Consider the following 27,527-nt stretch of genomic DNA (forward strand, 5'->3'; position numbering starts at 1 on the left):
CATGACATGTTTAGATTTGTGGTTATAGATCCGGGTTATATCTTGCCCCACATAGACAAGAACAAACAGAGCAGATTTAAATGTGTGCATATTCCATATTTTATGCTGGGCTATTATATTGGCCAAAAATAATGTGTTTTTTTGTAGATATTCTGCATAAAATTGGTCTTAAAATGCACTAAAAAGCAAGCAGATTTTTGTTTTTTTATCAACATGCATTGAAAAAATAAATTAATTAGTTAAAATAAACAATTGCATAGAGATTTGGCTTGGTTGTGTTGTTCAGGGCGTTACCTGCAGATCAGAGCACTTTAAGAGAAGAGAAGGCACGCTGTCTGTGCGTAATTGCGTCACTAATTGCGTGATATACGCGGAAGTAGCCACGTCCTCAGCCTTTAAAAAACCATGTGACAAACCCGGAAGCGTTTCAATGAATTTACTACAATCACGACTTCACTGCTGAAAAGCCAGAAAACAACACAGTAAGTTGAATTAAAAACCACTTTATGCGCTTACAGTTATATCTTGGGTTTGTTTCTAACGTTCAGCACTGGAAACACTAGTTTTTGCTGTGTTATAATGTGTTTTCAGTCAGTTTAATGTTAGTTTAAGGACGTTGCTCTGTCATTTAATTGATGTGATTCAGTTTATTGCTTTGTTTATCTATTCAGTTACCCGTAATGTTCTGCAAACTTTGCCCTCTTCTTGTCCCTTTGACGTGTTATATAAAAGCCTGGTATAGGCGTTGTTTCCTGTCGTCGTTTTAAAAGGTGTTTATTATGTTTTAATTCATCTAGAAGAAGCTCAAAAGATTTCTCAGTATGTTATCTATATAAAACACTATGTTATCTATATAAAACACTATGTTATCTATATAAAATAGTTCAAATTCATTTAATTTCAAAATGTATTTCGAACATGTAGAATACAAAAATAAAGAAAATAAAGAAAAAGAATGATCATACCAACAAGTGGACAGTCAGAAACAAGTACATGCAATGAAAAGCATAAGAAAAATAAATTGTCAAACACTTGATGCCTTGATTTACATATTGAAAAAGGAGTGAGAAGAAGTATAAACTTATTTAATCCTACCCCTTCTCTATAAGTCAATTATTAATTATTAACCAGCTTCCTTATTGAGCCATACATATACTGTAATTAAGTTTTCCTAAGATTTGTCTAACTATAATTATTATTATTTATAATTATTCTAACTATAATTATTACCTTTCATCTGTGTCATACAGAAATATAAATTAATTACTGATATAATTATCCTTATCAAAATATAAATGTGTTATCAATCCAGAATACCAATTCATTATTTATAATATAGATTAATCACAATACCAATTAATTACTTACATATTTAACTAAATCATATTGACTATTTCTCTTTTCTTATATGTGCAAATTATTATTTATAATATACAATATGCACATGCAATTCAACATGCAATATATACATACACACACATACACATTCGCACAGCCTCAACCACATACAACATCAAAACGCTTCTTTGTGTGCTAATAATAGTGGTATAACTACTTAATTTCATATAAAAGCACTTAAAGGGTAGTGAAAACCATGGTAGATTGTTGTTTGCAGACCTGCCCTCAACACCATACAGCCTCACCTGCTGGTGCAGAAACTTACAGAGTGCTTTGTGTTGGACTCTAACATTGTGGGATGGATTTTGGACTTCCTCTCTAACAGGACTCAGAGAATGAGAGTGAATAAACATCTATTTCAATCAAATATTGAAATTTTAAAACATCTATTTCAATCAAATTCCAATCAAATATCAGTCGTACAGCTAAGAATCTTGGTATCATCTTTGAACAGAATATGACTTTTGACCATCGTGTCACTAAACTTGTCCAGACCTGCTTTCTCCAGTAAAGAAACATTGCAAAAATCAGATCCATCTAGTCCTCCACGGATCTTGAACTTTTAATTCACACTTTCACATTCTCCCGTCTAGACTATTGTAATTCCCTCTACAACTGCCTCAGTCAATCTGCTTTAAATCGCCTACCGGTTATTAACTAGAACTAACCGTCGGTCTCACATCACCCCTGCTCTGGCATCCCTCCATTGGCTCCCTGTAAAATTCAGAATCAACTTTAAGATCTTGCTAATTACATATAAGGCACTGCATGACCTCGCCCCCAGTTTCATTGCTGATCTCCTTGTTCCATATTCGACCTGTCGAACACTTCGATCCTCTAATCTCGGCCTTTTATCCATCCCCCGCTCAAACTGTAAAACAAAAGGTGATCAGACCTTTTCTGTCTTAGCCCCAACTCTCTGGAATCACCTCCCCGCAATCTATTAGAGCTGCTGAATCTCTGGACTGTTTTAATCGGCTTCTAAAATCTCTATAGTAAAGCCTTTCTATAGGCCTCATCCACATGTGTTTGTTGTTTGTTTTTGTTTGATCTGTTTCTCACTGTTTCTGTGTGTCATATTGTAATTCTTCCTTGTTTTTTTCATTGTTTGATGTTTCTTCTTGTGTGTGAAGCACTTTGTAACGGTGTGTTTTAAAAGGTGCTATATAAATAAAGCTTTACTTACTTACTATTTGGATTGTCCATAACATCAACTGGCTCCCCCCCAACGCTGCGTCCTCTCTTGTATACTATGTGCACCAATGATTGACGTAGGGAGTTTGATAACTAGCACATTGTGAAGTTTGCTGATGACACAGTTATTGTGAGCCTGCTGAACAATGCTGAAGTGTCTCATGGTACTGCTTTTTACTATTGTTTAAACTGGTGAAATTAAGTTTTTTAGGATTGAATGTGACAAAAACTAAGGACGTGTATTGATTTCAGACGTCAACATTTGGGCATCATAATTGCCAATAAGTTCACCTTGAGAGGAACACAGATCTGCTGAGTAAGAAAAGCCAGCAGCGTCTCTTTTGTCTGAGGAAGCTAGCCAATTTCAAGGTTGACAAATCCCTGTTGACATTGTTTTATAAATCTTTTATTTGCTAGTAATCATCCCTCAACTAAGGTGACCAGATCCCAACAAACCAAATGTGGGACAAAGAGTTTGTTTGTGTGGGACAATGTGGGACACGTTACCAAGGCCGAGAGGTAGTCTACAATTTTGATATAATGTCTATCTAACTTAAATAATAAACATTTATATTCTGCCCCTTATCTTGTAACATCTCTATGCTTTGCCTGAATGCATCCATAGATCGGCACATCTCTTTTTGAGCCGCACATTTCTTGTGAGACTCACATGAACTGTGTCGCTTCATGTCGTATTCCCTCTGTATGAAATTGACAAAATAACTCACAAAAAACTTTGAGAATCGCCTTCCACCGGCTTATAAATGCTTATAAGTAGTTTCACAGTCTTTGTTGTAGCTGCTCTTCCTTTTCTTTGTGGTAGTTTCCATCATATTCCGTCTAAATCTGCATAGCTTGTGACTCGCAGTTTTCCCTGTTGGGTGTAGCGTAGCGAAGACGGTGACAGGTCAACCTGCACTTGACCCAGGTGTGTGCAGTTTGATTGACTGCAAACACAGCGCCGTGATAACAGCCTTCCCTGCTTTCTTCACAGCCATTGGATGAAAGCCAGATTTTAGAAAAGCGTCTGTCCTGCAGTGGTTTGACTTTTGAAAACTAGAGCCAGTGAAAATGTGGGATACCGTCTCAATATGTGGGACATGGGACAAAGGATAAAAATGCCGTGCAGTCCCTCGTAAAGTGGGACACCTAGTCACACTACTTTCAACCTTAAACAGAAAAGCTAATTTAAACGAAATGAACAGGGGTGATCAAAATCAGCAGCGAAATCATTGGCGCCCAGCAGAAATGTCAACCTGAGCTGTAAAACAAGCAGCTGATAAGGAAAGCAGAATCCATTATCTCGGACACAGTACCCACCCCCACCCCGCATTCAGAGTTTAAGTTTCTGCCCTCTGGTTAAAACTATTAGATATAAAATCTCTTTCATACCCTCTGCCATTTCACTGCTTAGCTCCATAAAGTACAGGTAACATCACGCACATGCCTGTTGTTTTCACGAACTAATATATTGTAACTCTTGACATTTTTGTACCTCAGGGTTTCACCTTTTTTACCCCTGTATTTTAGTGTTTTTAAGTGTTTTTTAGTATGTGGTGATGTACGTGTATGTATATTGTATTATGTGATGAGCTGTTGTTGTTGTTATTACTTCTGTGGCAAAGCCAATTGCCCCTCAGAGACAAATAAATGTCTTGAACTTGAACCTATAAAGTAATGATAAACCTCTAATATGATATAACTGTGACAGGGATCATTCTGCTGCACAACAAGTATACCTTTGATACTATAAGTAAATTTTTGTAATAATACCTCTGTACTTTTGTATTTAATTTTTGCACTGTTGTGTTTGACATTAATACTTTTTCCATCACTAACTGGTCTGTTTGTTATGTCTTTATAATGTGTGTCAGAGATGGCCCAGTTTCAGGAAGTATCAAAGCAGTCCGGTCTGCATCCCAAGCCTGCAGGGTTGCTTTCGCAGTATGGTACTGCTGGTTTCAGGACCAAAGCCGAACTGCTGGACCACGTCATGTTCCGGTCGGGACTGCTGGCCACTATCCGCTCCAAAAAGACCAAAGCCACCATCGGAGTCATGGTCACCGCATCGCACAACCCTGAGGTGAGAAAGGCATTTGCAAATATTAACGTCTCTTTGCGTCTTGCCATATATCTATGATTTAGTTTTTATTCTGTGTGGATATTTTCTAGATTATTGGTTTTATTTTGGCATTCACGGTTAATCTTTCCAGTCAAAGCTTTTTGTTATTTGACCCCATAACGTTGTGGGGCTGCGCGATTATGGCCAAAATGATAATCCCAATTATTTTTGATCAATATTGAGATCACGATTATTTATCATGATTATTCATTGATTTTAGGGAGAAAATATTTTTATTTCAGTTTCATATTTAAAGAAACTCACTTCCATGTTGTGCTACATTCATGCTCATGTACTAAGATTTAAAATAAGGTTCTTCTTCACCTGAATTCAGTGCATTTTCATTTTGCCCGTCTCCTCTCTGTTGAATATTACTCTTCTGCTCTGGACTCGCAGCTGCAACATTCAGGAGAGTTTCAAGGGCTGTCGCTGTAGGGTGCGTGCTAGTGATATGTGGGTCGACCCACAACCCGTCGGGCAGGTTTGGGTGAGCCTACTAGAAAGTATCGTGGGTTTGGGTGGGCGGGTAAAATGTGACAAAGCAGCGTAAGTTATTAATAACTTACAGAAACATTGTGTGCAATAGTCCACATCCTCTTCCTCTCTCTGTCTCCCTCTCTCTCAAACACACAGACACCAGCCGTGGTGGCGGCATGTCATTTTAACACACTCCATGCCACCACCATGTAATGCGCTGTCAAGAGGTTGTGCTCATTTCACGTATTTCTGTGAGATCACGTTGTTTAGGAAGCGCTTGATTTGATATGCAGCAGAGTTTTCTATGAGCGGACACACATTTTCAATATCGGAGTCGATCACGTTCATTTGATTGTGGGAAGACCAAAATCGTGATCGCGATTAATATTCCATTAAGTGTGCAGCCCCGTAATGTTTTCTTTTCATATTCTTAATAGAAAAATGTACAGGTTCCACCTCTGCCTTTCCCATGGCTAATATTATGTGATCCTACTGGTTTAAACAATCCTATAAACGCATCATAATCCTCTTCCTGTCTGTCTCTTTATATTATGTAGGAGGACAACGGGGTGAAGCTGGTGGACCCCATGGGGGAGATGCTGACTGAGACATGGGAGGTCTACGCCACCCAGCTGGCCAACGCTGAGCAGGAAGATTTGCTCGCTGCTCTGAAAGACATTATAGAGAAGGAGGCCGTAAACATGAGCCAGGAAGCTAACGTGTTTGTGGGCAAAGACACCAGGTATGTGATCTTGAGTAATCTCTTGTTTGGATTTCATAGATACACCTGGGCCGAAGGGTAAACTACATGTTCTTTTACCAGACTTTTTACGCCTTTTAGTAATTATTAATTCTCGCTGTAGCAGCTAATTATTTCACTCTACAAAAGACTGTAAAAACACACGTGTCCTCCAACTATAGAAGCAGCAGCGCCAGCCTTTCACAGGCAGTATTGGATGGAGTATCGGCACTCGGTGGTCACAGCAAAGGTTGGGTTAATTAAACTTAATAACTCTAATTTTAAACTAATTTCTTTAATTACTTAGTTTCATTACTTTCTGTACCTTTTTGTCTTCTCGTCTTGCTCTTTATCTGCCCTCTGACTCCATCAGACTATGGTTTGGTGACCACCCCACAGCTCCACTACATGGTTTGCTGTCAGAACACACAGGGTAAATATGGAGAAGCCACAGTGGAAGGATACTATAAGAAACTCTCCCAAGCTTTCATTGAGCTCTCAAAGAATGTAAGAGTGTCATGTGTTCTTGTGACTCTATTCAAAACTTGTACATTTGGGTGTGTTTTTGCAACAATATCCAGTCCATCCAGGAATCACTCCTTTCTCCTTCCCTCCATCTTTTTCTCTCTGGCAGGCCTCCAATTGCACAGACGACCAGAAGCACCTCTCTGTGGACGGCGCTAATGGAGTCGGGGCTCTAAAGGTCCGTGAGATGGAGAGTCACCTGAAGGGGGAGCTGCATATATCGCTGTTCAACGACGGCAGTAAAGGAAAGCTCAACCACGAGTGCGGGGCTGACTTTGTCAAAGTGCAGCAAAAACCTCCAACAGGTGCGACCATGCTTTCTGAACACATGTTGTGATGCAGATGGAAATGATGTGTCTCAAAAGGAAAATCCTTTTTATCCACTTACTAAGTATAGTATCATATAGAGTGACTGACATCAAAACAGTAGATACGATATATGAAATCACAGATGCAGTGTTTGACCACAAGATGGAGACTGTTTATCAGCTAATAATACACGTAATACACTCACTTTATATGACATCTGTGCCGATTTCTGTGTCCCTATAAATGTAGCTTTTGTTAGAGAAGTCCAATTTATTCATAAAGCATATATAAAAACAACAAATGTTGACCAAAGTGCTGTACAATCAAAATATGGCAAAAACCATAAAAACAACACCGTAAAAAACACAAAAGACATGTGGACAATAATACAGAGAGGCAACTCTCTTAGTGATTTAAAAGCCAGAGAATAAAAATGTGTTTTAAGATGGGAGTGCCAAATGAACGTATACGACCAAGAGAAAATTTGAACATTACAAAGATAGATGCTGTTTTTAATTTACCACTTCCATCTCTCTCTCCTCTTCTGTCTCTGTGTGAAGGCGTTAAGTTGAATCCAGGGGAGCGTTGCTGTTCCTATGACGGTGACGCTGACCGAATAGTTTATTACTACGCCGACTCTGGAGGAAAGTTTCACCTGCTGGATGGAGATAAAATCGCTACTCTCATCAGCACTTATCTTAAAGAGCTGCTCACACAGGTATACTCTCAAATATAAACACGACAACAACACATGTACACAAACCTTTAGTAAAAAGTTTGTTTCTGTTCATACAGGCTGGTCTAGACTTGGAGATAGCAGTGGTGCAAACTGCTTATGCTAACGGGAGCTCAACAAACTATTTGAAAGACACTATGAAGGTGAGAAAACACAAGGGCATTTCTTTTGTTTCTTTTTTTTTTTTTTAAATATGAATAAGTTCACACATTTTCATGTGCTTCAGGTGAAAGTGAGGTGTACTAAAACCGGAGTGAAGCATCTTCATCACGCAGCTCAGGAGTTTGATATCGGTGTGTACTTCGAGGCCAACGGTCATGGCACTGTGAGTAGATCAGACACACTTAAACACATCACATAAAGCACCAATCTAGCACAATAATAAGAGTGATTATTATTTTCTGTGTCAATGTTGTAATACACCTGGTGTCATTAATGAATAAGTACTATAAATCTTAACATTATGTGACGTGTTGAGGCGTGTGTCACGACGTGTTTGTGTTGCGGTTGCAGGTGTTGTTCAGCGAGGCAGCTGAAGAGAAGATCCAGCAGCTGGCTGAAGACTCCAGCACCAACAACGAGAGGAAGAGAGCAGCTGTCCTGCTGCGTAACACCATCAACGTCATCACCCAGGTGGACATGCACACACTAACACATTTCAGACGAGGACATGCATATATGAGCACGCTTCATACAGTAACCTGTACGAGTACTAGTCAATCATTTCAAACATCATCCCGATTGTGATCCTGACGCCATTATAGAGTGTCAGCGTCTGGTTTTCTGCTCGCTGTTCAAACAGGAAACAACATGGTGGCCTGCTCATAAACTTTCAGTTTTTTCATCTAAACAATCCACCAAAGTCTATTTCTGAAAACCTTCGGGGCGAAAAATAGGCTATGCCACTGCTGAATCTTGTTTCATTTTAGAACTTTATCACCTAATTTGACCATTTTGGTCCAAGTTTTGTGAGCCAGATGTGTCGCGCTGGACGGGATCATTTTGCATAAAGTTGAGATTTTTCAACTTCATGCAAATACAGACTCCCTCCAACTCGCTGCAACACTCCCACCATGCACTGCTTTCCATAGGAAATTAATGGAAAGTGTCGAAAGGCCTTCCGTCACCGGAACTGGTGGAAATACGCTAATAGAGAGATGGAGAGAAAGTGTTACTAGTAGTTTAGCCTCCTGCTAGCCGCAGCCATCTCTGAAATGCTTTGCTGATATTGTCATTTTCGGACTCTCTTTTTGACAAGTCCGTCTCCCTTCTTTGGGTTGCTTTGCAGTGTAGGCAGTTGTTGCCAATGCTGGAATAGCAACTTTTCCTTTAGAATATTCCACTGTTGAATCAGGCTTTCACCATCTGAAGGGACATGCGCGTGCATCTGCATTTGTAGAACAGCCAATAGGAACGCTCTCGCTCTCTGAAATGACCTGTGAGTGGCCAAAGTCGCCTGTGACAGGCTAGATTTTTTTAAAGCATGAAAACAGCCATGAGGAGGTTTTCTTTCAGACCACTTGAATTACAATATGTTGAAAGGCTAATATGGAATTTTTGCCCAAAGATGCCAAACATATACTACCTGCCTACCCCCGCTTTAACGCAAACACAGCAGTATCATTAAAGTCATTGGCAGTTCTGACCATTCACTTTGTGTTTTTATCCTCTAAAGGCTGTAGGTGATGCCATTTCTGACATGCTGCTGATCGAAGCCATATTAGCCATCAAGGGGATGACTATCCAGCAGTGGGATGCCATCTACAGTGACCTGCCAAGCAGGCAGCTCAAAGTCAAGGTACTCATTAATTTATGTATTATAATGTATGATATTTCTGATAGTTAATCCTGTGAAATTGTTTTTCTTTGCCCCTCTCTGATTGCAGAGGCTGCTACAAAACAGGCCTCGGAAGTCCTTGAATTTTAGGGAAATGTGTAGTTTAAAAAATGAATGGATATGTTATACTGTATAAAAAAATATTGTACCTACAGTATGCCTCAGTTCTCTCTCCATCATTGTATCAACACTTCTGATAGATTTTTTTTTTTATATAATAGTAGTTTTAAAATGACAGCTTTGTTGTGATTTCTTAACTTGACAAGTTAATCTGATATACCTGTGACTGCAGTAACCCTAGACCTGGTAGGGTGTCAGTGTCTTGCTCAAGAACACGTTCAAAGACTCTCAGGAGAGTAGAGATGTTACCTTAAATTGACCTCTTTTGCTGTTTTGTACATAATCTGTACTCCCATCACTGCCACTGCCACACAAATATATTGTGCATATAAGCAGTTATAGACAGCTTGATTTTGTTTCTGTAGGTGGCGGACCGCAGGGTGATAGACACAACAGACGCAGAGAGACAGGCAGTGAGCCCAGCAGGACTGCAGGAGGCCATCAACAGCTTAGTGAAGAAGTACAGACAGGCACGCTCCTTCGTGAGACCCTCCGGCACCGAGGACGTGGTGAGAGTTTACGCCGAGGCAGAAACGCAGGTGAGAATTTCTTTTTTTGGTCCTCTTTTGGACATTTTCTTGTCAATTTTGCTTTTATTCTCTGATACATATTTGTGTTTTTAGGAGAGCGCTGATGCCCTGGCACATGAAGTCAGCCTCGCGGTTTATCGTCTCGCTGGGGGAGTGGGGGGTGAACCCAAACCATTGCACTAGAAACACACACACACACACACACACACACACACACACACACACACGATCACACAATGCTGACTAGTCAATCAGTGCTTTTTGAATGCAATCCCAACTGACAACATTATTTTCTAAAGTTATAATCTATCAAAATTGCTCCTTTTCGGAGAAAAAAAAATATTTTGTACTGTTGATTGCACTTGGTACTTCACTCTAGCTCTCTATTTCTTTGTATTTGTCTGTCATTGTGAAGATATGGAAGAAAATGAAGGGTTTTTATGATACTTTAAGTAATGCTACTCATAACGGTTATTGTGTCTCAAACGGGCTACTATGTGTCTCTAAATCGTGTTTTTTTTATGTAAAATAAATGAACTACTTTCCGGGTACTGTATGTAATTTCTTTTTTTATTTTTTTTAAAACGGTTAAATCACAAGTTTACATGAGGAGAGTCATAGCAATTGTTCTTCCCCTGAATGTCTGTAGGAAAGCCTTTGCAGCTTTGACTTTATTAAATAATGGAAAAAGAAAACTGATTGCTTGCTTTTTTATTTTGTTAATTTGAAAGACACGTTCCCGACACACAGGAGGTTTAAAATAGCAGAAAAGCATTGTGAGTTAGGAGCAGGCAGAGCAGAGTGACTGGACACAGTGTGTAGCTTTCTTAATGTAAAGTGTCCATGGAGGATAAACACAATCCTTGAAATGGGCACATGCTGCTTGAGTACAAGTTGTGTGTTTTTTTCCCAATACAATATTGAATTCTAGGATTTTTTAAAGCATTGGAAAAAAACAGAATAACATGACATTTGCACAGCATATAGTTAGCATGGGTCGCTCAGTGAGATTTGGGGTTGATAAACGGTTTATTCTTCTCCATCGGTGTCGTCGGCTGCTCCAGAAATGGTGATGGTGCGCTCCTGTGTGTCGCTCTCATAAGTGTCCTCATCTGTCTTAACTGTTCTGGGAAAAAAGGGGTGGAAAAATAAGAAGTTTTACATTATCAGCAAGAGATTCTGATTGAAATCATAAACGTTATACGACAGCGATTCTGTGCCACCGTCTACCTGATTAGGACAGTCTTCCTCTCAGACGTCTCCGTTGCCTGCTCCTCTAAGTTACCATCTGTCTGGGTGTCTGATGAGGACACCTCCACTCTGGGAGCACCTGCAGCTTTCTCAGCACCGCTACTGCTCGTGCCACTGGGGTTTCCGCCTGGCTTTGAAGTGGCTGAGCTATCAGAGACTGAAGAAGCTGAGGCTGAGGCAGCACGCATGCTTACACTAGAAGTGAGATGCGAGCCTCCAGTTATGCACAGGTTTTGGACCATGGTGCCAAGACGGCTGTCCTCCCCCTCGATCAGCTTCCTGAGAAATAAACAGAGGGGAGTGAAGTTAGAATGAATGCTGCATACGTAACTGTGTGTCTTATATTTTCAACTAAATGTAAAACAGGTTTACATTCTGTAGAAATGGCATGAGGTTATGTTTTGTTCACCTGTAGGTGGTGATCTCAATCTCCAGAGCCATCTTTACATTTAGCAGGTCCTGGTATTCCCGCAGCAGCAGGCCGATCTTCTCCTTGGTTATCTTCAGATCCAGTTTAATCGCCTCTATACGCTCCTGGTAAAATACAATACAACAAAATAGATTTATTTTAAGGAGTTTCGGGTCAGAGGATGACTAGAAAAGGTCTTTATTAGGGCTTTCAATCAATTAAAATATTTAATTGTGAAAATGTACCTTAAAGGGAGATTTGTCAAATATTTAATACTCTTATGAACATGGGAGTGGGCAAATATTCTTGCTTTATGCAAATGTATGTACAGTATATATTCATTACAATGTCTCATATGCATCCTGCAAATTATGTCAGTCACCTGCAGGTCCTCCTCCTCCTTCTTGTATTTTTCCACCGCATCGCGAATCTGAGCCTCCAAATACTCGTTCCTCGTCTTCAGCGACTCCAGCTCACGTTCCTTGCTGAGAAGCTATATACACACACATACACACACAGCTGTTATATGCTAAGAAGTGGTAGTATAGTAACCATAAACAAGAACAGGAAATCATACTCACATCCTTCTTATAGCCTGCGATTTCCTCTCTCACACTTCGAGTGCTTTGAACGTGTTTGCTGGTGGCGCTGCTCAGGTCCTGAAACTTTGTCTTGTACCAAGTGTCCATTTCCTGGAGAACAACAAGCATTTATTTTTTAAATTGAATTATGAAAATATAGTCGGACATCATTGACTTCACGTATTATCAAGAAAAACAAGAGACTAAAAAAAAAAAACATGAAAAAAATAAACAAAGAGAAAAAAATAGACAGTATTTTAAAAATGATATACTAACTAGAAATATCACTAAATAATTGGTTATAATGATGTACAGTACATGTTCCAGAGACTGCATTAAAATGATAAAATCCATTAAAAAATGTTTAAATAGGAGGAAGACTTCGCAAATTTAGATTTGTGTATATGGAATTCTCCAAGCAGGATTGTGAGATGTATCATAAAATTCAATGAATTAACATTGCTGTCAAAATAAACAATAATATCTTTAAGAGTCATTTTGATAGAGTGACCAATGTTCCTTAAAATGTATATTTCCATTTATGTCCAACAGATGTAGAATGAACAAATGTGTCAACGTTTCAGGTTCACTATTGCAAAATGTAAGAAATACAGAATTTGAATGGACAAAGCCTTCTGCCATTCAGTGTCAGATATTTGTGAGTTCCAATATGATTTCCCTCTTGGGCATTAACAGTGTTTATAACCCAAAAACACTAAAGATAAAATGTCAGTAATGCCCACCAGTATTTGTCACAGTTCTTTCATGGCGGTTGAAGACTGTTGTGCATTAAAGGAGTTGAAGTGAACATGATTCATTGTTGCACCCTACCTGCAGGTTCTTAGCGGCGATGCTGTCATACTGAGACTGAATCTGCTTGAGAGCAGAGGAGAGGTCCGGGAGGCCAAAGGTCATGTCCACCTTGGCGGTTGATGAATAGATCTGCTGCACCAGCTCCTCAATTTCCTTTCAGTGGATTACAAACAACCAGAGTTAGAAGAATAGCGATAGACGCAGCACTAAAACAGTGTGGCCTGTATCTCAAATTAAGTTTAAAATATATTACTTTCTTTAATAAGATAACTAAGATTTTAGAAATACATGGAAACAGTATTTGATCTGGGTAAGTAACATGGAAACATTTATTTATGTTGTTAAGGAGCTCCACCACTCTGCTCCACATGTTAGTCACAGCTTTCCCCTTTAGCTTCCTCTGAGCCCTTCATACCACGCTGATAATTACCATGTTTACTCACGCTATCCATCAACCAGGTCTCCGTTTAAGTATAACCTGTCAGTGCAATAATTACCAGCCCATTAAACCGTTAATGATAAAATGAACGGCATCCCACCCACCAGCTACTGACTCATATACTGTACATAGTATGCAGTGAATGGAGAGACCAGCATGCTTTACCTCTTTTTGAACTCTCTGCAGGAAGACCAGCTCCACCTCCAGGTTTTCCAGCTGTTTCTCCAGCTTAATCCGGGCTGAGGTTGCTTTATCCACATCCTGGGACATTTGAACCACATGAGGTTTGAATGATTTGGTGAAATAAAAGTTTTGTTCACAAGCCTTTTATTAAAGAGGACCTATTATGCTTTTGTGCTTTTTCCCTTCCCTTTAGTTTTTTTGTGCATGTAAAAGGTCTGCAAAGTCCAAAGTCCAGGCTAAACGGAGTTACTCTCCCCCATAGAAACACTGCTCCTGAACTGCCTGAAACGCCTTGATTCAAGTCCTGCTTTTCCTTCCGTAACGTGGTGATGTCACCAAGTAACACATTTGCATAATACCTGCTTAGCGGCTTTTTGACACGTCCTCAAACAAAGCTAGTTAGAGTGGAGCGGAGTCCAAAGAGTTTGGTTTGGTTGAACAATCACAACAGAGTGGGCCAGCTGACCAATCAGAGCAGGTCGTGGCTTTTCAGGGGGCGCAGGAGCTCAAAGAGTGTTTCAGACAGAGGGTGAAAAGAGTTGCTGCAGCACAGCTGGTATGAGAAAAATAAAGTGTTTTTTGAACATTAAAGCATGTCAACATGTTCCAGTAGAAACCCAAAATACAAGTATGCACCTGAAAATAAGCATAATAGGTCCTCTTTAACTTCTAGTTGTGAAAAAAAGACTTCCCACTGTTTCTTACCGGACGGAGATTCTCAATGTCATACTCCGTCTTTTTGCGGGCATCCACGGCCTCATCGTATTTGGCCTTCAGCATGTCCAACTGGCCCAACATCGCCTCCTTGGCTGCCAAAGACATATCCTGCACAGATCAGATGATCAATCAGTTGTTAAATGGAAAAAATGCAGCAGATAAATGGGATGAAAAGGAGTCACAAGAAACCATGATCTAAATATGTTGCTGCCTGCCATGAGATATGACCTCCCTCACCCGCTGGACTCTCATTCTCTCTGCATCCCTGTTGAGCTCCTTCAGCTGAACCTCGTACAGCTGCCTGAGGCCTGATGGTCTGACATGGCGGCTCTTCAGGGCCTCAATCTCAACCTCCAGCAGCTTGTTTTTTGACTCCAGGGTTCGCACCTACAAGAAGAAATGCAGGAGACTTAGACACACCTGATGACTACAAGTTGAAAGTACAAAAACAAAGTAATTACAGTATATGGTTTTATACATGTTTTGCTTTTTTGTTATAATGCTTTATAATTGAAGAAAACGTTATGGGCTAAAGACCCAAAGAGTTCAGGGTGGAAAAGGCTAATAAAGAGGTCAGATTGCAAAGTTCAGATGTCAAGAATTTGAAAGATGATGATTTGTGTGAGTGAAACGTGCAAATGTGTGTTTGGGTGTGGCTGGTCCTCTTGCCTTTTCAATGTACGCTGCCAGGCGGTCGTTGAGGTCTACCATCTCCTTCCTCTCAGTGGTGCGAGTCATCATAAAGGCCTGGTTCTCTGCTGCTGCCGCATCCAGGTCCAGTTTGGGCCCGAGCCCCATGGACATACCAAAGCACAGCGCTCCCATACTCACACTGCTGTAGACAGGAGAGAGTTCCCATTAGATTACTCATTGTCTCTTAATTTTGTGGATCCTTTTTTTCCCATTATGACACATTTACATCTATTGCTTATTATGCACGCATACTGTAATAATTATTATTATTTTTTTTTTGGGGCTTTTATTTGATAGTGACAGTGATAGTTAAAAAAGAAGAAGAGAGACTGTTGCAGTAAGGACTCAGGCTTGGTCCATGGGCTGCCTGTTACAACCAGGGGAGCTATGCCACGGCACCCCAACACTGCAATAATTATTGGATTTATCTCTCATTAAAGCTGCATTGTGAGCATGAAAACCTAAGATTATAGTGATTTAGAATTAAGTATTTAATTTTGCTGCACACTTAAAACTTTTAAAATACAAGTGAATATATTAGTCAACATTGTGACAGGTGACCAGTGGTGGAAAGTAACTGAGTACATGTACCCAAGCACTGTACTTAAGTGCAATGTTGAGGTACTTAAGTATTTAAATTTTATGATACTTTATGATACTCAACTACATTTCAGAGGGAAATATTGTACTTTTTTACTCCACTACATTTATTTGATACATTAGTTATTTGCAGATTCAAATTATTAATACAAAATATAATCAACAAATGATGATGTATTATTATGGATAATTTATTGATCCCTTGGTGAAATTCACAGTAAGAAATAATCTCCACCTTTACCAGCTATATACATACATTAATGCACCAATACTTCCAATTCAATAATATATAATTTTAATAATATGCATTATTCTGAAATGGACCACTTTGCATACTGAGACTTTTACTATGGGTACTTTAAGGATATTTTAGAATAGAATAGAATAGAAAGCTTCATTGTCATCGTATTAAATACAACGAGATTCACAGTTTGCCACTTCTGGTCAGTGCTTTAAAACAAATACTTGACAAGACTAAACGAGGCAGATAAAACATATAACAGGTAAAACACACACACAGTTATAAAACAGGTAAAGTAGAAGTAATAAATAAATATAAACAGAAGTGTTACACTAATAGTATAAAATATAAAAATAGATGCAATGTAAACAGAGGTAATGCACTAGTAAAATAGGTAGGGTAGATGTAATAAATAAAATGTAAACAAAGTTGCACTTGAGGTGTATATTGCATCAAGGATATATTGCACAGATACATGTATTTCACATTCAGTGTATTAATATTGCACAGATTTATTGTTTGTTCAGTGTCCCTATGGCCCACATTCTTGTACTTTTACTTGTTAAAGTTACATTTTGCATGCATGACTTTTACTTGTAACTTGTATTTCTACACTGTGGTTTTGCTACTTCTACTTCAGTAAACGGTCTGTGTATTCTTCCACCCTGCAGGTGACTCACCTGGTCATGCGAGCCTTGTTGGAGATGGCCCTCCGCCCCATGGAGCCTCCGCTCCGGGTGAAGCTGACCGACCGGTGGCGGGTGTCCCTGCGGCTGGGAGACGGACTGGACACCCAGAGCTGGTAGGCAGGAGGGGCGGCCCAGGCGCCCTCGAAGTGCCGGCGGTATGAAGACATCCTCTCTGGACTGCGGCTCATGTTGACGCTCCTGTTACTTCTGCAACTTCAACTGGGGACTGGAGAAACTGATGGTCTCTTGCACCTTTTTAGTCAATGTTGGGGTCTTTATAGGCCTCCTCTCAGCCCTTCCCTAAACACTACACAGGAATGTTGAACCTTCCCAACCCAGAGGTGAATGTCCCTACAAACATGTGTCAAGGTTGCGTCAATTAACTTATTATAGGCGGTTGACAGAATCTTATAATGATGACATCATCTCTTGACTTACCTGCATAGGAATATACTGTACTGTACATTTATTCATCATGATGCGTTAGGAGTTCTGCTCATAGTAAATATATAAAATCATATTTTTTTATTTTTCATATTTCCATGAATTTGTCAACCCACACACCTTCACCCTTCAATCCATTCACTCTATAATTTTCATATTTTTTCTAACTGAAATAATGCAAACGTGTATTACGCAATTTAATAAGAAAACATACATATAGGCAAGCCTATAAACTTGTTTTTTGTTGTTGTTTTTTTACATTTATCCTTTGATATTGCAATATATTGTTATTAATTGTTTTTATTTGTTTATTTGTTTTATTGACACAACAAACATTAATTACTTCTTCATTGTTTTCTTCCATTTACATGCATGTTCTTTTTAAATATCTATATATTGTAATTTGCTTAATGAATTGTACATATGTATATATATGTTTTTGTTTTTATTTATTTATTTATTGAATTTATTATTGAATTGACGCGTTGGCAATATTGTTCACCTGACAGTAATGCCAATAAAGCAAATTGAATTGAATTGAAAAAAAATCGTTTGACGTTTTTAAGTGCGGAACTAAAATTCCGGAACCATTCATTTTTGTTCTCTCTCCTTCTCCGGGGACGATTTTGACGTGACTCCAGTGTCTAGGTTTAGCACAGCTCCTTTGCCTGTGCTAACAGTGCTAACCTGCTTCTTTGTAGTAAAGTTTTACTAATAAAAAAGTGTCTTTCTCTACCTCAACTACTACGAGATGGCGGGAAACTTCTGGCAAAGTTCTCATTAGTAAGTTTTAATAAAAAAATGGACTTAATACGTGTTTATTTAGTGAATGACCGTGTTGTGTTGAGAGGCCTGCTGCTAGCTGTAGAAGGATAACTGGGTTATAGTGATGCTGTTGTTGCTACCCGCTAGCCTGGTTGGTAACTATTGTTGGTAACTATAGTAACTATAGAGTTCTATTGAATTAATGTATGTTTTCTTTTGTGAAAGTCTGCAGTGGGTTCTGGACAAGCAGGACCTGATGAAGGAGCGACAGAAGGATCTGAAGTTTCTCTCAGAAGAGGAGTACTGGAAGCTGCAGATCTTCTTTGCCAATGGTGTTTGTTAAGTTTATATTTCATAGTGTGAGATCTTCACTCATTTAACTCCTTAGAAGACATTAAATAACACAGCATCACATGTAGATAGATAGATAGTAACTTTATTGATCCTGAGGGAAATTCAAGTTTCCAGCATCACAGCTCCATAGTGCAAAACATGTTAAAAAAGTTAGTAGTAAAAAGTTAAAACAAATATAAATATATATGTATACCAGATATAAAAATACAAGGAGATGAAGAAAACTGTTAAAACTGAATATAGTGCAGGGTAACAGCTGTGATACATGACTATGAAAAAGTGCAGAAGAGACTGTTAAAAATGAGCATCATATGTATGTTACTTGCACTGAAATTCATTTTGTATCCATAGGCAGCTCAGTTTGAGACAAAAGTACACATACAATAGACATACTGTTACCATAGATAGACAGACAAGTAAGACCCATCAGACAAAAAACAAAACACATCACAATTATTCATACATAACCCATTACACAATTACCATCTGTCCTCTGGATTTACATGTCTTCTTTAGCAGCTCATTAATTATTATTTAGCAACAAGATGGACTGATGGACAAAAGCGTTCTTTAGCCTGATATATAGTCCAACTGAAATATATTGGATTGTATTTTGTACTTTAAAGGCATGGCAGCTTTATTTGTATAGCATTTCAGCAACAGGGCAATTCAAAGTGCTTTATGTAAATATTCAAGAACATTGTGACAAAGTGCAAAAGAACATTAAGACATAATTAAAACAGTAATAAAAACATTAAATATTAGAAAAAAAAACAAGCTACAAATAATAGCTAGGATCAAAGCTAAAATATAATATAATACACAAGAGTAAAAGTTATAGTGCAGTATAAGATCATTATCTGGTTTAATAAAAGGCAGCAGCAGGAAACAAGAAAGTTTTAAGCTTTGATTTAAAATAACTCAGAGTTGGAGCGTTCCTGCAGTTTTCTTGGAGCTTGTTCCAAATATTTGGTGCATAAAAACTGAACGCTGCTTCTTCTGCATGTTTAGTTTTGACTCTGGGGACACTAAGCAGACCTGATCCAGATGACCTGAGAGGTTCATAACATAAGCAGAAGTTCAGAAATGTATTTTGGTCCTAAACCATTTAGTGCTTTGTAAACCAGCAGGAGTATTTTGAAATCAATTCTCTGAGAGACAGGGAGCCAGTGTAGAGACCTCAGAACTGGACTGATAGGCAACTACAATCGTCATATATAGATATGACGATTGTAGTTGCCTTTCAAAAATTCTGTAATTCTCAACCCAACGAGTATTTTTAACTAGATAATGATGTCAGACTATTTTACTTTTAAGTTATTGAATGTTTAATTCTGTCTCTTTCAGTGATCCAGGCTTTGGGGGAACACTTGAAGCTGCGGCAGCAGGTCATTGCTACTGCAACTGTTTACTTCAAACGCTTCTATGCCAGGTAAGGAAGAGGCATCAATACTGATGAAGTGAATCTGATGAAGCCACGTGCGAAATGCGTACCGTAGTTTGCTCTTTCTTGTTTTTAAATGTCATTTTCCAATAAAATTGTGTCTATGCCAGTCCCCTGGTCAGCGCAGGAATTTAGATTTCCATCCATCTATTATCTGTAATATAATATAATATTAGAAATGGGAGGCAATGATGTTATGATATTTGATACTGTCAATAAACCTGGAGCTAGTGCACACCTTTCCTTTATCCCTTAATGTATAATACATACTGTAGCTCAGAGCAATGTAGTATGATCTTCATCATCACCTACTCTCCACTGCATTTTTTTTGTGCTACTCTTAAATACATTATACATCTTTATCTCCTCTTGTTTGCAGGTATTCCCTGAAAAGTATAGATCCAGTGCTCATGGCTCCTACCTGTGTTTTCCTGGCTTCTAAAGTTGAGGTATGGAAGTTTCTGTGGTACCAGTAAGACAAGACGTTTACACTGGTAAAGTATTTGTGCTCTGTTTATCTGTTCTGAGCTCAATTATGTATGTCCTTTCAGGAATTTGGAGTTGTGTCCAATACCAGGCTGATCTCTGCAGCAACATCTGTGTGTAAGTAATGTATTTCCTAAATTGAAAATAGTACAAATCTCTCAAATTGTGTTTCTTCTGCAGTGAAGATGGTATAATCATGTTTTGTTTTCCCCTAAAACAGTGAAAACAAGATTTTCTTATGCCTTTCCAAAGGAGTTCCCTTACAGAATGAACCATGTAAGTAAAATCTCTGTGCAACAATTTACATTTTAGACATTTAGATGCTGTTATCCAGAGCGACTTACTCTAAGTGCAACATAAAAATTATTATTTGAAACAACAATCATTAAAGAGCAAATGCAGCAACGTAATGAAGCTAAGTAAAGTTGTAACCCTGTCGTTAATCTAATAACACAGTGACAAAGACAAATGACTAATTAGAGTGTTCAAATGTGTGTTTGTGTTAAAGGGTTGCGCATGACACTGACAAAGTTTGAGCAAGGGTCAGACTTGAAAGGAGGGCTTTAGAGCTGCAATGACTGATCGATTAGCTGTCAACTATTAAATTAATCGGCAACTATTTTGATAATCGGTTTGAATAATTATGAATTTTTTAAAATTGAAAATTCTCTCATTCCAGCTTAATAAATGTGAATATTTTGGGGTTTCTTAACTCCTCTATGACAGTAAACTGAATATCTTTGAGTTGTGGACAAAATGAGACATTAGTAGATGTCATCTTGGGCTTTGGAAAACACTGATCGACATTTTTCCCCATTTTATAGACCAAACAACTAATCGAATAATCGAGAAAATAATCGACAGATTAATCAACAATGAGAATAATCGTTAGTTGCAGCCCTAGAGGGCTTGAGGGCGGGGGCAATGCAGATTTGAAAGCAATGTGTTTCGGCTTGATCCTGAAAACAGACGGACTGTAGTTCAACCTTAAGAGTAGTGCTAATACAGAGCAAAACAGAGGTGGATATAATTCACCAGTTTAAACCTCTCAAATAGCCGTATGCTAGTGGATCAGCAGCAGCTATGAATCAACCACCTGATTGTTTTCCTGCTTCCTCTGCAAAGTTATTTATGCACTGCCGTGCTACATTACAGCATACCAAGAGCCCTTTACAGCGTATCATGGTGTTGCCACGTCGGTGTCTATCACCACGTGAGATTCCACAACTAATGTTCGCAAACCTCCGGTAAAAATCTTGTTGCTGTGGGACATGGCTTCGACCACGGCGACCCGTGAGCACGCATTCGCTCCGTGCAGCATTTCTCTATGCGGTGTTAAGTGGTGTCCACCGTCAGTATTTTATTTATCCAGCATCTCCACCCAGTTGCCAGGACGTCACCGGGGCTGTTCTGACACGCTGCCTGTCTGAAAGCTGTGTAAACTATTATTTATAGTGAGCCACCACGGAGCGATAAAAGGAGGGAGTGGTTCACACAGAGGAGAATGAGTTAGCGGGCTGCTGCAACTCCTACACATTCATTTTCATATCCAACCTGCAGACATCGTGATAGTGATGATGGCATGGGGACAAATGGGGGTAATATAAATGTAACAGCCGTAGTATTGTTGAGGGTAATAAAAAAGTTTGTGTTGAAGATTTGTGATTGGGCATCACAAGTGTTCATCGTTATTCCTTTTATCTGGCAATGTAAAAAGTAACTAAAAGCAAAATATAGATTTGGCTAGATACTCGACCCGAATGAAATGATTGAACAGGCTACCTACCTGTGTGCCTGCGCGCACTCTGCCCGTACACTCTTTGCATGTCACCTGAGTCTTCCACAAGCTGGTAGCTTGACAGCTGCGTGTACTAACAATAGCCATGTAAGCCATTCAAGTTCATTATGATATGTTCATGTTTGTATTGATAATTGTGGGGGGTTGGCGACTTTCTTGCTAGATTTAGGGACATTTTGGTGCTAATGTTAGTCAGCAGCGAGGTAACGTTAGTGCTGCTAGCAACTTTCATTGGAGAAGAGTTGGCCGACCCTGCCTTTAACTGGTCTGATATGTTGAATACAATTTAAATGTGTGTCTTTTACAGATATTAGAATGTGAGTTCTACCTTCTGGAGTTGATGGTGAGTGGAGAGAGCTTTGTGTCTTTGCTACTGTACCTGCCTTTTGCTCGATTGGATTTATTGTACTTATTTTTATTGCATTGAACTCATTGTTTATCTTTGTTCAGGACTGCTGCCTGATAGTGTACCACCCATACAGACCACTGTTACAGTATGTGCAGGATATGGGACAGGAAGACATGCTGCTGCCCCTGGCCTGGTACGATACTGTCTTTTTTTTGACATCCTTGAATACTAGATTTAGCTGTTGTTGGTCGGCTTACTAAGTGGTGTTATCTATATCTGAACCAGGCGAATCGTGAATGACACATATAGGACGGATCTGTGTCTGCTCTACCCTCCCTTCATGATTGCCTTGGGTAAAAATTTGTCCCCTTGCATTTCTCATCGCAGCTATTTAATGCAGTTAACTGACTTGAAATAAGATTCATTAGATGTAACATGATGAGGTCTCTTCCTCCCACAGCCTGTCTGCATGTCGCCTGTGTGGTCCAGCAGAAAGATGCCCGGCAGTGGTTTTCAGAGCTTTCTGTCGACATGGACAAAGTAAGAACAGTTGTATTCTCAAAAATCCTTTTTTTAAATTTTTTTTTGTAGAATTGGAACTTATTAAGATTGAGACACATTCATATTCATCCTTGACACATACAGAAATTACTCTCACAATGTCGTATTTTTCTGGTGAAAAAGAAATAAATATCCAGAATCGAGAGCTGTGTATCTATCTTATCTCTCTGAGTAGCTTTGCGTTGAAGGGGCTGTTAAGTCACACTTCCACACCGCCGCACAACTCTGCGCAAATCGCCCCAACGCCTGATTCGGTGTGAATGCAGCCTTAGTCGTCTCCTAGTTCCCCAGTTGATCATCTTCATGGGATGTCTGCCTCAAGCTGGCAGCCCAAAAGTCACCACAGTTGTTGTGAAAAGCAGACGAGGAATGCAGGCAGTCTGTGTTTTATAAAAATAGCTGATGTTCATCTCTTTTTTTATAATGGGTTTGCACATTTAGCTTCATTGTTTTTATTACAACATTGGCCACTGTTGTTTTTGGCATGCCTTTGGGCATTGCGTGGCCACAGTGTGGTTTCCTGCTGTCGGTGTGTTTGTCATGAGGCTTACAAACACAGTTAATTGCGTTGTCCCAAAAAGCAAACAAAAAATAATTAAATTGCCAGATTCAATGGGGAGTTAGGCATTTACCATATAGAGTCAGACGGACACACACTGATCATACACTGTATAATATATCCACTTCATGTATAAATATTTTAACATCAGAAACGTTATATAATGTTTGAAATCTAAGAACATCTGACTGTGACTGGTTGATTCACTCGTCACTATTTCTGGGAATGTCCTGTTTGAGCAATGAAACAATGAAAGCCATGTTTGTAATCCATCTGAAGGGGCTTAGTAGGCACAATATTATGCCTATTATAATAATAATTATTATTATTATTATTAGGCTTATTGGGAACTAGAGCATGGCCTTGTAAGACTTCATTAAATAAGGATATATAATAAATTATATAAACCTTTTTAGATCGTCAAAAAATGGTCTGACTTGGCCGCTCTGAACTTAAGACTTGAACTACAGTAGCGGTTTTATAAACATCATTGGACAATATATATATACAGGAAGAGAACTCACTTTACTTTTTGACTATTTTGTATTGAACAGCTGTGGATCCACATAAGTTTAACATCTGTTTTTGTGTGTTTTCTGTCAAGATCCTGGAGATCATCCGTGTCATTCTGAAGCTCTATGACCAGTGGAAAAACTTTGATGACAGAAAGGAGATAGCTGCCGTGCTAAACAAGATGCCTAAGCCCAAACCTCCTCCTAACAGGTAAACCTGACTCGGTTCTGTGTGTAGCCCTGCCCGTCATATACACTACATACTAGGGCTGCACAATAAATCGCGATGTCAACTTGCGCGATAAACACATAAGAGACTGCGATATATTCCCCGACTGGGCCAGTGCTCGAAAAAGTGAGCGAGCGACGTTGCGTCTGCTCTACTATCTGAGACTTTCCTCTGCTCTTCCTGATAGGCACCCTTTCTTTTTTTTTATTCAACAAACATTTTTTGTATTTTAGCAGTATACTGAGAGCAGCAGAAAGGCAGAACTGTCACAATATTCATTATATTATATAATATAATATTCAATAGTTTTGCATATCTCCTCATACTGTGCAGCCCTTGTACATAATTTTTTTTTTAATCTGGCTTTTTCAAGTAAAATATACAGTAAGTAAAGAATAGGTAATTGTTTGAACCATACATAAACAGCAGAAAGCTCTATTACTTGGTGTCATTTTGACATACAACTATACTATGTATTGGCAAACCAGACACCTTGTACTATATCTCAATGAGTTGTATGTAATTATGTCTTCCATGTGTCCGCAGTGAGAGTGACCAGAGCTCCAACGGGAACCAAAGCAACTCCTACAGCCAGTCCTAGCGTGGCGTCTACATTTCTGTGGTAATCCATGTAGAGAGAGGGGTGGATCTTTTTTTTTTAAATGTCACACAGCACCACCTTTGTGATGTTAGCTGGAAAAAAGAAAAAAAAAATCACATTTCAGCAAACCAAGATGTCCCCTCATCTACGACCAAAACCCCCCCAACAAACACTGAGAGCCACGTCTTCTCTTTTCCCTCCTCTGATCACTGTGGGTTTATGGATTGAGCGAGCAGCCACTGAAATGTCTCGATGAGGCTCTGTACTCTGTGCTCCAGACTTGAAATGAACTAAAAAAACTGAGGAACATTTGGAGGTAAGGTGGGGCAGAGAGGGGAGCTGGGAATGTGGTGGGAAAACAGATGTGATGGTTCAGTAGAAACCTGCTTTAATGTCATTGTGATGATCCTGACATCCTTGAACAGCCCAGAGGAGCGAGTCCCGAGCGCTCCGAGGGATTCGAGAAAACTTGATCACAAGTACTGTGTGTGTGTGTGTGTGCGTGCGTGCGTGTGAGTGAGTGTGTACAATGTGAGTAGCCAGTCTGGGTTGGGTTTTCATTCCTCAGGGAGTATAGTAGTCTTCTCTGTAAAATGATTTGATCCTGTGTGGATCTGATTGGATACCCCGACCCTGTGAGGTGTCTGCTGGTTGATCATGAACCATGGCAGGTAAAATCCCAAGAGAGGCTCCTCGCTATGGTAGAAATTAACTCTTTTGAATACAAGAATTTACTGTTTTGAATCATGACAACTCCACCTCCTCCATCCCATTCCCTCTTCGCTTTTGTAAATATCCTTATAATTTTATTCATTTATTTTATCTTTCAAGTTTTTTGGCTTAATTAATGAAACTTAAATCAAAAATCATGAGCTGTTTTTAGCTTTGTGCTTCAGATGAAAAAGGGCCCCCGTTTGTTTGTTTCACCGTCATGATTCTGTCGGCTGCAAATCTTATTCATTTTATTGTAATTATTTTTTTTCCATTTATTCTGCTTTAGTTGTAGAATAATGTGTTGCTTAAAAAGCTGTATTTCGTTGTTTTTAATTTGTCAAAAAATAGCTTTTTTTTGGACTAAACGCAAATTACAATCGTTCTAGATTTGTCTGCACACTTTTGGTTGTACATTCTTCTTATTTACCGCCATCTATTTAATCGCTGAATTGTGGCAACGTATGTGTGCATATACCTGTCATATCGATGTCTATATTTTTGTGATGTAATTACAGTGGGAGCTGTGTGTGTATGTGGCTGTGCTCAAAACAAGGTGCTTGAAAGCCTTACAAAATGAAAGCTGCTGGTTACAGAGAAAACCCTTCATAAAAGCACACTGTCCCTTTCAGGCGAACTGTAAAATGCATTTTTAGGGCTGGATGTTGTCGCATTGCTGGGATGCATCTTCAGTTTATTTTCTTCAGTGGCTTCCTGTACACCTCAATTTTGTCACTATTGGTACAAAAACATGGTATTGAACGCCACTAGCCCATCACTTTCTCATACTGAGTGAAAGAGACAGAAGCCACTGAGGCAAGTTGGATGCAGTCTTGTTCTGCTTTGCCTTCTGTCATTTTTTCCTGCCCTTCAGCAGTCTCCATCTGCTGCAGTTCACATGAATGGGTGTGAAAATTTAAAGGGCTTCACCCCGCCTAAATAATTCTACTAGTTCTGGTAAAAAAAACAACACATGGCCCAAAATTGTTTTATTACTTGAAAGTCTTGTTTTTTTAATTTTGGAGGATGAATTATGGTAATAAAAATGTATGGTGTGCATAACAAAAGTAGTTCACTGCTGTTATTCAAGCTGGTCTTTTGGGAATCTTCCAGCATGTTACAAAAGTCTTATTCAGTCCCATTACCTAACTTCAATGTCAACACAATGGCTGTGGTAGGACCCCTAGTGGCAGAAACAAAGAATATGTAATGTATTACATATCAGTTTTGACATTAATAAAAGTATATATTTTAGTAACAGAGGGGTTGGAGTGAAGTGGGCATAGTACACACAATACATTATATTTGTTTCCCTGTTTGTGGTTTAAAAAAAAAGAAAGAAAGTTAATTCATTGAATAGTATCAGAGGATGTGTTTACCTGTAGTTGCCTCTAGTCTAGGAGATGGTACCATGGGGAACAGTCAGTCCCCGTGACGTCACTTTAGCTGCTTGAAGCCAGCAGAGAAACACGTTACGGGAAGCTGGAGCATTTCCCCTTCAAAATAAAACCATCTAATTTGTTTTACTTCAGGGGAGAACAATATAAAGTAACAAAACCAGTAGAATTATTAGATTGAACAGTGAAACGGTGGCAATAAACTGGTAGACCTTATTCATGGAGTTCAGTTTGACATGTTGCAGTTGCAAATAATACAAGGACAGCATTATGCAATGCATTATGGGTGAATTTAAAGCAAATTAATATTGGAACAATTGTGCCACAGTGATGGGATAACAGATAACATTTATTCACATTTCCAGAACCCAACAAAAGTAAACATATAGGAATGTTGTGGCTCCTGTGATGTCTGGGGCCCCTCCAGGAGTCCAGGGTCCAGGTTTTGTCTTGTTAGCAATTCAGCCATGCCCATTCAAGATTCAAGATGTTTATGGTCACGCCGGTTATACAAGTACAATCGTGTGAAATGCATTGTGCTGGGAAACTCCATTAAAAATAATACGTTATATTACAATTATAAAAGGAAATTGTACAAGGCATATTAGGAAACATATACAGGCATATGAAGAACATATACAGTATATACAGTATAAGATATATGATTGAGGTATTGCACTTGTTTATTGCACTTTTTGTGTGAGAAGGTGTCGT

At 39.0% G+C, this 27,527-nt stretch overlaps 3 protein-coding genes across 4 annotated transcripts; 2 read left to right on the forward strand and 1 right to left on the reverse strand.

The window, feature by feature from the left end:
- Nucleotides 1-340: 340 nt before the first annotated feature.
- pgm3 (phosphoglucomutase 3) lies at nt 341-10,682 on the forward strand. 2 transcript variants are annotated; one of them, XM_074615635.1, is made up of 14 exons: nt 433-482; nt 3,010-3,111; nt 4,467-4,675; nt 5,749-5,933; nt 6,113-6,180; nt 6,304-6,437; nt 6,565-6,760; nt 7,325-7,482; nt 7,560-7,643; nt 7,727-7,825; nt 8,014-8,133; nt 9,176-9,298; nt 9,823-9,996; nt 10,081-10,682. In XM_074615635.1, the coding sequence occupies exons 2-14, from the start codon at nt 3,084-3,086 to the stop codon at nt 10,168-10,170; spliced, it is 1,668 nt and encodes a 555-aa protein (XP_074471736.1). In that variant the 5' UTR covers nt 433-482; nt 3,010-3,083; the 3' UTR covers nt 10,171-10,682. The 2 variants fall into 2 exon arrangements, with proteins under 2 accessions (XP_074471737.1, XP_074471736.1); XM_074615636.1 differs by lacking the exon at nt 3,010-3,111 and having other exon boundaries at nt 341-482.
- A 280-nt stretch (nt 10,683-10,962) lies between these two features.
- Nucleotides 10,963-16,949, reverse strand: ngs (notochord granular surface). Its single transcript, XM_074615637.1, has 11 exons — nt 16,595-16,949; nt 15,050-15,215; nt 14,618-14,767; nt 14,369-14,488; nt 13,646-13,741; nt 13,060-13,194; nt 12,229-12,339; nt 12,030-12,140; nt 11,648-11,772; nt 11,218-11,517; nt 10,963-11,113 (listed from the first exon to the last, which is right to left on the reverse strand). Exons 1-11 carry the CDS (start codon nt 16,789-16,791, stop codon nt 11,017-11,019), a joined length of 1,608 nt encoding a protein of 535 aa, XP_074471738.1. The 5' UTR covers nt 16,792-16,949; the 3' UTR covers nt 10,963-11,016.
- Nucleotides 16,950-17,640: 691 nt separating this feature from the next.
- Nucleotides 17,641-26,483, forward strand: ccnc (cyclin C). Its single transcript, XM_074615674.1, has 12 exons — nt 17,641-17,830; nt 18,038-18,144; nt 19,514-19,598; nt 19,990-20,059; nt 20,162-20,213; nt 20,317-20,372; nt 22,202-22,237; nt 22,345-22,436; nt 22,529-22,596; nt 22,704-22,783; nt 23,968-24,086; nt 24,651-26,483. The coding sequence occupies exons 1-12, from the start codon at nt 17,799-17,801 to the stop codon at nt 24,703-24,705; spliced, it is 852 nt and encodes a 283-aa protein (XP_074471775.1). The 5' UTR covers nt 17,641-17,798; the 3' UTR covers nt 24,706-26,483.
- Nucleotides 26,484-27,527: the final 1,044 nt, after the last annotated feature.

This window comes from Sebastes fasciatus, chromosome 18 (genome assembly GCF_043250625.1).
Source record: "Sebastes fasciatus isolate fSebFas1 chromosome 18, fSebFas1.pri, whole genome shotgun sequence".
Lineage (NCBI taxonomy): Eukaryota > Metazoa > Chordata > Actinopteri > Perciformes > Sebastidae > Sebastes > Sebastes fasciatus.

Bases quoted from the DNA above. Each gene is read 5' to 3' on its own strand.
- pgm3 (XM_074615635.1), top strand. From the start codon at position 3,084: ATGTGGGACACGTTACCAAGGCCGAGAG. The intron at 7,826-8,013 runs GTGAGTAGATCA...TTGCGGTTGCAG, and splicing joins AGGCCAACGGTCATGGCACT to GTGTTGTTCAGCGAGGCAGC. The intron at 9,299-9,822 runs GTACTCATTAAT...TTGTTTCTGTAG, and splicing joins GCAGGCAGCTCAAAGTCAAG to GTGGCGGACCGCAGGGTGAT.
- ngs (XM_074615637.1), bottom strand. From the start codon at position 16,791: ATGAGCCGCAGTCCAGAGAGGATGTCTTCATACCGCCGGCACTTCGAG. The intron at 14,768-15,049 runs GCAAGAGGACCA...TTCTTCTTGTAG, and splicing joins TGGCAGCGTACATTGAAAAG to GTGCGAACCCTGGAGTCAAA. The intron at 11,773-12,029 runs GTGACTGACATA...GTATTTTACCAG, and splicing joins AGGAGGAGGAGGACCTGCAG to GAGCGTATAGAGGCGATTAA.
- ccnc (XM_074615674.1), top strand. From the start codon at position 17,799: ATGGCGGGAAACTTCTGGCAAAGTTCTCATTA. The intron at 17,831-18,037 runs GTAAGTTTTAAT...CTTTTGTGAAAG, and splicing joins TTCTGGCAAAGTTCTCATTA to TCTGCAGTGGGTTCTGGACA. The intron at 22,238-22,344 runs GTGAGTGGAGAG...ATCTTTGTTCAG, and splicing joins TCTACCTTCTGGAGTTGATG to GACTGCTGCCTGATAGTGTA.